The sequence below is a fragment of the Thunnus maccoyii genome, chromosome 13 (assembly GCF_910596095.1).
Source record: "Thunnus maccoyii chromosome 13, fThuMac1.1, whole genome shotgun sequence".
Taxonomy (NCBI): Eukaryota; Metazoa; Chordata; class Actinopteri; order Scombriformes; family Scombridae; genus Thunnus; species Thunnus maccoyii.
Window position 1 is genome coordinate 13,924,952 of NC_056545.1, and position 8,310 is coordinate 13,933,261.

At 38.3% G+C, this 8,310-nt stretch overlaps 1 protein-coding gene across 1 annotated transcript; it reads right to left on the bottom strand.

The window, feature by feature from the left end:
• Window positions 1–720: 720 nt before the first annotated feature.
• yipf5 (Yip1 domain family, member 5) lies at window positions 721–7,044 on the bottom strand. The gene is made up of 6 exons (XM_042432011.1): window positions 6,937–7,044; window positions 5,459–5,573; window positions 5,029–5,201; window positions 2,626–2,771; window positions 2,264–2,445; window positions 721–1,979 (listed from the first exon to the last, which is right to left on the bottom strand). The coding sequence occupies exons 2-6, from the start codon at window positions 5,563–5,565 to the stop codon at window positions 1,817–1,819; spliced, it is 771 nt and encodes a 256-aa protein (XP_042287945.1). The 5' UTR covers window positions 5,566–5,573; window positions 6,937–7,044; the 3' UTR covers window positions 721–1,816.
• Between the last annotated feature and the right edge of the window lie 1,266 nt (window positions 7,045–8,310).

Consider the following 8,310-nt stretch of genomic DNA (forward strand, 5'->3'; position numbering starts at 1 on the left):
CTTGGCTTAGAGACACAGACAGATCTCACATTAACAGATTACCTTTTAGCAGATCAAGATGAAATTAGAAACATGTGGCCAGTGATTTTCAGAAATATCAGCACGTTTTCTTCATGGATTTGGTTTAAAAGCTGATCCTCCAGTGTCACGTTCAAATGCCAAAACTTGAGCGAATCAAACTGGCAGAAATTTTATGTAACTGTGTTGTATCATAATTACACCAGAATACTGCAATCTATGTGTTGTCAAGTTACAGTATTTTGTATGTTAGCTTGTGGATATACAAGCCAGGCAGTAAAGAATATGATATTTTTACTGACAAACAAGCAGCACATCAACAACAGTCAAAGCCCACTAACCAATCCAATCTGAACACATGGGAATGGTAGAGAGCCTCTATAAGCACTTACAGGTGATGACTGGAAATGATGAACCTTTTTCTAACCTGGGAGGGTCTTCCAGATTTACACGGCAATAAAAATGACAATGGTGTGGATCAAATCGTGCAGATTATTTCCTTTGATCTACCAACCAGCTGTGGTAAAATCTCCCCAGTTTGTTGAAACCTGTCACCCTGTATCATACACCCACTTCTCCCAGTGCACACTGGTCTTTCTTCTGCCGCACACCAAACGGCTATGGGTCCACAGGCCCTCTTTAATAGAGGTTACACCACTTGTACTTGACCCTACGACATATTGTTTAATATCACAAGGCCGATAACCTTCAAAGACAACTTTAATGTGCATGAGAAGACATGAACAACAGATGACACATCAAAGCATACAAAGTGAGTGGACTCTAAAATAAAGATTTAAGAATTTTAAGGGATGCAAACTAAAGCAACATCCTATAGAGACACATCTGTACCTAGACACATAAAGTATCTCTAAAAATATCAATTCTCATTATCTAATTTGTTTGGTTTTGAAAATTAGAACAATGCTTTTGTGCAAACTGTATTTTTGTCTTCTTGAAAGGCATCAAAACTCAAATGAATCTCAAGAGAGTATAATAAAACAATACATGAAGAGATAAAGCGGAGCAGCTGTTTTTACAGTGATAAGCAAATGGTGGTATTCATGGTTCCTCAGTCCTGGAGAAAAGAAGACAGTGAGGAGGAGCCCCCCTCCCCAAATTTTCATTCATCCTTTCTGGGTGAAGAAGTAGAATGAGCTACTGTAGTCTTGTGCGGGAGAAAAGTTGGTGTTTCCTTTAGTCTTGCAGCTGTACAATCTATGGGTGTGGGCCAGAAATGGCTAACAACAGCTTTTGCAAAAATGATACGTGGCGTTTCCTACTGGCTCCACATTGGGCTGCAGGATTTGCTGAGGGTTAGTTATCGGTTCCTCTTGGAAATTGAAACCTTTTCCCGTCTGTGTCCAAATTCAATTGTCTCCTTGCACTTCCATTGGGTGAAGTACTTGCTCACTTCCGTCCCCTTCAAGTCCTTAAAATCATAGGACTGTACTAAGCCGTTTAAAGGCTCAACATGGTCCACGAGTGTTATTTTTTCCACCAGGTTTATTTGACAGTCCTCTCCTTTAAGATACATGAAGGGAATAAAGGTGGTGAGAAGACCTGAGTGAGACGCTCCAGCCGGCAGATGGTCAAGTCGGAATGTGGTGAGAGGTGGAGGCTTATAAAAGAAAAAAAAAAACAAACAAACCTTGGTGCCGTTTTAGACTGAAGCTCCCATTTTTTTTGTAATAACAGTGTAATTAGCCAATAATGACACTAGTTATACTGACACTAATTAGACTGAAATTACAGAAACTGTAGAGCGGTTATTTTAAATTGTTATGCAATGATTTCTTTAGAAGACAGAGATGAGTGCAAAGACCCCGTATAGGAGAGCGCAGGGATAAGCAACCAACAGCTGCTGCCCATCCATGGCCAATGCTGAGATGAAGATCTTTGAGGCTGAGAAACTGCACCAGCCAATGATTGCTGCTGTTAGTATAATTCCCATCATGCCCCTACAGCGGACGAGAAGAAAGCAGGAAGTTAGCTTTGATTATTTTAATGGCTACCTGAAGGAAAGCAATGTTTATACAGTTTTTAAAATGTACAGTAATTTGTGAAGCTCCAGTCACACACCGAACAAAAGTTACAAAAATCGAAAAATAAGCAACCAACAATCATTTAGAGGTCTCACCATACCAATACGATAAAACCCTATCTGGATCATTTATTCTGTGGTCTACAGACTTAATTTAAACGTTATATGAACATAAACTATACTGTTTTCCTGTGTACTCACTGTAAAGAGAGGAGGACTCCAAAGCTGGATAGGAGGATCATGGGGAGGAGGCAGTATCCCAGAACGCTGGCCACACAGCCGAAGGAGACGCCCGTCATACTCATTAGGTTGAGGAGGCAGTACATGCCGAGGCAGCCAATTGCACTGATACCGTACACATAGCCAAACTGGATCTTTCCTGACTGTGAAAAAAAAAGACAAAAAAAAAAAAAGACATATGTATATGCACACACCTACATGATGACAGCTGGTGTACAGATATATATGCATTTGTAGCATAAGTTGTAGAAGAATGTCTGTTTGTTTTTACTAATTCAACTTCTTAAGAATTATTGTTCACCAATATTAATCAAATGATTTACCAAGAGTAGTGTTGCTCCGAATGCCAAACAGAAGACCATGGGGCCAGCCAGGTCTGTCTCATTCATGATGCTACCGTCTGCTGCCTTCATCGGATGGAGCACCGTAAGAGTCTTCTGCCAGATGTGATCAAAGTTGATTCCTAATTCTAAGACATAACAGGGAGAACACACATCAGGCATTTTGGATGCTAGAACTATGATGAAACAAGTCTGTAGGAAAAAATTACAAAAAATAAGTACAAAATAGTTGTATTGGAACTTACTGCTTATGTGTGACTGGTTTGCTATATATAAACCAAGAAACCTCTCTCTTACAGGAATATTCTTTTCTGTCAGAGCTTTGCTCGGGGATATAGACAGAAAGGACAACACTCCCTGTGACAGACGTGTGATTACTTCAGCCTGCAGTGCCTTCTCAGATGGATTAAACTAGTAAAGAATCTAGTGTGATTAAAAAAAGCTGACATCAATTTCTCAAAGTGTGAGAAACTGGAAATGTAACTACCGTGAATGGAATCTTGAATAACTTGGTCCAAATATCAAGTCCACGACCCGACATAATTAACAGCTAAGCTAGTTTATCTGCAGTAGATGTTTAATACTTTATAACCAGAATTTGAGTATTTCCATAACGATAACTTCCCTCACAGAGAACCAGGTATCCTTATATCACATGGCATATACAACACATGTGTCTACACTGATTTTTTACACTATATTAAATCAAGAAGTTGAGTTTCTTGCAATGATTAACATCATGTTCATTATTTTTAAGGCATGGTTAGCTGTCCATTTGTCAAAACATGATTTGACAGCATTTAAAAGCAGCTGGTGCTGGAGGAGCCCTCTGTCAGATATGAAGGTACTGACACATAGAAAATGGATTGCAGGGTGCGGAGCTCAGGAAGCAATCACTGTTAATCGTGATCATTAATCAGCACTAGGGCTATTGTGAATGATAAAGGGTTATGTATGAGGCTGTGTATGTCTGTTATAATAAGATGTAGTGATGTCCTTTAGTTGTATGTAGGGCTGCATCTAATGATCATTTTCATTATTGATTTATCTATTGACTATTTTTATAATAAAAAAATGAATTGTTTAGTTTATAGAATGTCAGTCAGTGGTATTCACTCTTAATATCACTCATAAGAATCTCACACGTAACCCCCTTCCTTTTAAACCAACATGTAGCAAAATGTTTACATACAGTACAAGAGAATGAAAGACAAGAGAAAGAGAAGAAAGAGAAGAAAGATGAAGCTCTTCTACTTTGGAGCTGAAGGTGAAGGAACTTTGCTGATAAATAGGTATAACAACTTTGTTATATGTATAACTAGCTATCGCTGTTCTTATTTCATCTGCTGTACTCTGGCATCTCTTGCGAAATTGATCTTGGTCTCTTGGAGATTACCTGATGTAATGTTATATATGTAATGTATTGGAAGGTGGGGATTTGTTTTTCCATTGACATACATGAATAAGGAAACACTAAACAGAGAGTACATCTGTATGAGCTGACACTGAACACTATAGAGACAGAGTTAATTTAAAACAGTAAAATGGCCTTTATTATGCAGCCTTTTGTATCATGCTTATTATTACAATAACACAGACACATACTATGAAAGTGGAAAACAGCTTTAAATTAAATATATAACAAATCGAATCATATGATTTAATTGCAGCCCTCATCACACATTTTCATTTCACATTAGTATCCATTCCTCTGTGCTGGTTTGTGTGTAACTGCACAGCATGTACAGGATGTCTATGAAAAAATACCACAAAAGTTTGGCAAAGTGGAGTCTGTCAATTTTGCAGTCACATTGGCAGGTAGCCAGCATTTGATCCACCAGTTTTTTTGTATTCTATCCTAATTTTCTTGCAGCTATGAGATTCTCGGAATCTCAACAGGCGAATTAAACTTTAATTTTACGCCTTAAGAACAGATCTTAAGTCCATGTCCTACAAGTGATACCGCAGTCCGATTTCAACATGAACACTAAACATTTATATTTTAGGAATTCAGCTGGTGCTCTTGTAAAGATAACTTGCAGCTTTTAGCAAAAGTTGATAAACTGTCCAACTATTGATTACTTTCATGAGCTGATTATTTCTACACTTTACAGGAAGTTGCCAGAATAAAAAAAAAAGGTATTCAATTTTCAGTAATATGAAACAGAGAAAATAAAGAAAATCGTCACTTTTGAGAGGGAGGACCTATAAAAATAGTCATTAAGTACTTTTAGACAGACAGAATAACAAACAACTGATAATTTTAGCAGCAGTCACTTCCCTTGTTGTATTTTTGCACTCTCAAATGAGAAAATAAAAAACAACAGAGGTGCCCTGTAACAGCCAAAGACGTAGGTCATAGCTTCCAGATTGTGGTTCACCTACCTTCTAGCAACGGTGGCTCGTCATCAAAGCTGCTACCATACATGGATTGTGACGGGGATGGCGTGTAGGTCTGTGTGGGCTGGAAGATTTGTCCTGTGTATGGCTGCTGGGGCTGCATCATCCCTGGGGAAGGGTATCCCATGGGCTGGGAATAGTCGTACTGACCATATTGTCTGGGAAATACATAATAATGATGCTCAACGGGACTCTTTAACTGAAAGGACATTAAGTAACTTTCTCAACTTTGTACACTTGTCACATGACCACAGCACACAGTGAAATGTAGTTTTCAAAAATACACTTAAAAGATGTCAAATAAGGTGTACGTTCGGACAATTAAATGTCATGGCACATATATTTGTAATGATGTTGCTTCTGGAGGTGTCAACAGCTGAGGGACAATCAGGTAAGGAGGGCTCTCTTCACTTACTTGTGGGCATTGTCAGTGTTGCTGTAGCCATAGCCGGCCTGGCTTTGGTCATCTACACTGTAGCTGGACTGGTAAAAGTCTGTGTTGAAGTTGTCAAACCCTGACATCTCTCACTCTGTCAGAGGAAAGAAACAGAAACACAACTTGTGGGGTAGGATGATCATTCAGGAGGTATTTACCTTAATTCCTAAAGTCTCAATAGCCATACACTATATACTTTACATACCATCTGCAAGCCTTGTTTCATCCCTTGTCACATAGTTGATCATATTGCCTATTTTAAATGGGTGTCACTTAAAATTTAATTTCTTGAGTGCCGCTCTATTGGACACCTACACGCACACAGAACTTTATTAGGAACAACTGTACAATCTAATGCAATCCAATACAACAGCTCTGCCATAAATTCTCCTTTGAACACCTTTGAACTATATGGAAAAGTGTTCCTAATATTTTGTCCATCCCGGAGGCAACATATAGCACTTTTCAATGTAATGCACTCCAGTACACCACCACTAGCACCCACTATGACTTCAATAAACATAAATAATAAACATAAAGTAGAATTATCACCTTTCTAACAAAACTGAAAATGTATGAGCTTCATAAAAGTAGAATTTATGGCAGAGCTGTTGTTTTGGATTTTGTTAGACTGCACAGGTGTACCTAATAAAATGCTCAGTGAGTGTATGGATGGACTAAAATATGTCCAAGCATATTTGACTCACGTGAAACATCTGAATTTTGTGTGGTGTTTTATCATTCAAAATGAAAAATTAAGCCTCTCAGTCAACTTTCATGTGTGGCAGCACAGAGAAAATGTGAACGGTGATGGAGTAAACAACGACGTGGAGCTCAACAACCTTGTCTTTCAGCGATAATTGACATCTCTACCGACAATCAAAAACACGTTTAACATTAGGAATCGTTCATAAATCCATCACATAGTTACATTTAACTCTTAAACTTATGGGCCGTTGCCAAATTGGTAGCTTAACTAACGCTACGTGATAGAAGTCGCTGTCTCCTATTTGAATATCCACCGGTACATATTTAGATTACTAACTTCTTTCTTACCGTTATTTAAAATAACGTCAATGTTACCTGCGTATGATTTAAAGACAACTGTAAGCCAAGGTAGCAGTCACGCAATCAGCTTCACACACAAAACCAATATAAAAATGGTGTGCTGTAGGTCTGTTATTAATGCTAGTCTTATATTGGCTGTATCAACTATCAAACTACCAGAAAATCACCGCCTCCTAAAGAATAATCTTGTCAGAAATACAGAAAAAGAGGCTAATCTTTGGGTGGCTAATGTACCGTTAACTCAGCTGCTAGTTGGTTAGCTAATGCTAGCTACAATAGTTGTGGAGAGCTGGTTTGCGTGTCTGGCGGTGGCTTTCAATGTCCATTTAACTTTTCATACACACTTATTATTTTCGAGTTATAAATGCATCGCTACTGCAAACGCTTACCTGTAATGTTTGACAAATCTACTCAAAGCCCTGCCAACTCGGTTGCGGCTGCTACGTGTCAGGAGAAAAGGTAAATCTTCCGGGATGATACGTAGCCGACGGAAGCCGTTAGGGAAGTGCAAAGTGCCCTTTGCAGAACATGTGGCGCCTTCTACAGACGATTGATGGCATTACATTATTCATAAAATACATGATAGTCACCAACGACAGGAGCAGGAACGACAGGCTGGTGTACTCTGCAGTACAAGAATGTATAAAACTAGAAAAGACTACGATTTGTACGTATCAAAGTTAATGTTTTCATGAAAATGCAATTGAAAATGCTGATAAATCCTCATGCAGTTCCTTAAATTGGATCTTTCCTGATTTAGAAATTCTGTTTTTTTTCTAATAAGTGGGAAGACATTATGGAAGAAGAGATATTTTGACGATAAAGGTCAAAAACATTTGGCATGCTTGGACTTTCTAGTGTTAATGTTTAGTACAACTATGGAAAAGAACATCAGCATGATAATAGACTATACATTTTTTAGGGTCATGGATCAAATGAATAGGCCAAGTACTTTTTAATGCATACAAAAGGGACTTAAAATACCAACAAAGCACTAAAAGGTCACTCACTACTGTGTGCAGAAACATTATTAAGTCTTTATTATAAATATTCAGTTCAATTCTAACTATGATTAGTAAACAAATATACAAGACTTGAAAAGAAAACATGCTGAAAGAGATATATAGTTAGACATCTCATACTATTGGCTTTTTGCCCACTGCAGGTTGGTCTGAGACCCTACTGGGTCCTGACCAATAGTTTGAGAAATGCTGGGTCTAATGGTAACAAATAGAGACAGAAGGCAGAAGATGATTTAACAGGACAACCGCTGAGCTCACGGCAAGAACAAAGGTAGTCCCTTTCATCAGGAGGCAGAGAAGCAGATCAATCACTCTGCCTGTACAGGGGAACTGCAGTGCTACCAAATTCTGCAGACAGATCCATCCTCTTTGATGATGACAGATAATGTAAAATAATGGGCTGATGACCTCTGCTGAGAGGAAATAGGGACGGGAGGGAATGAGAGGGAGAGAGAGCATCACAGATGGGTGTTTGACCTGTAATGAATGGAGGAGTATAAGTGAGGAACAGTTAGACAGAGAAAAAGATTGTTTTGCCTCTCTGCCAGACCAGTCTTTCATCCTTCTATTGTAAAGGTCAATTTTAATACAATAGAAATAGCCAACAGGAACAACAAAATAGATATGAATTCAAATGACAATGGTATATGGTAAATATAGAATGATCACATCAACTATTCTGTACTAGGAAATTCAAATGAACCAATGTCTTTCTATAATATATGTAACAACAACAATCTT

What these genes read in the sequence shown, in the direction of transcription:
- yipf5 (XM_042432011.1), bottom strand. Translation starts at nt 5,565, where the DNA reads ATGTCAGGGTTTGACAACTTCAACACAGACTTTTACCAGTCCAGCTAC. An exon ending in CGAGCCACCGTTGCTAGAAG is followed by an intron (nt 2,772 to 5,028) that starts GTAGGTGAACCA and finishes GTTATGTCTTAG; the next exon opens with AATTAGGAATCAACTTTGAT. An exon ending in GGAGTCCTCCTCTCTTTACA is followed by an intron (nt 1,980 to 2,263) that starts GTGAGTACACAG and finishes CGTCCGCTGTAG; the next exon opens with GGGCATGATGGGAATTATAC.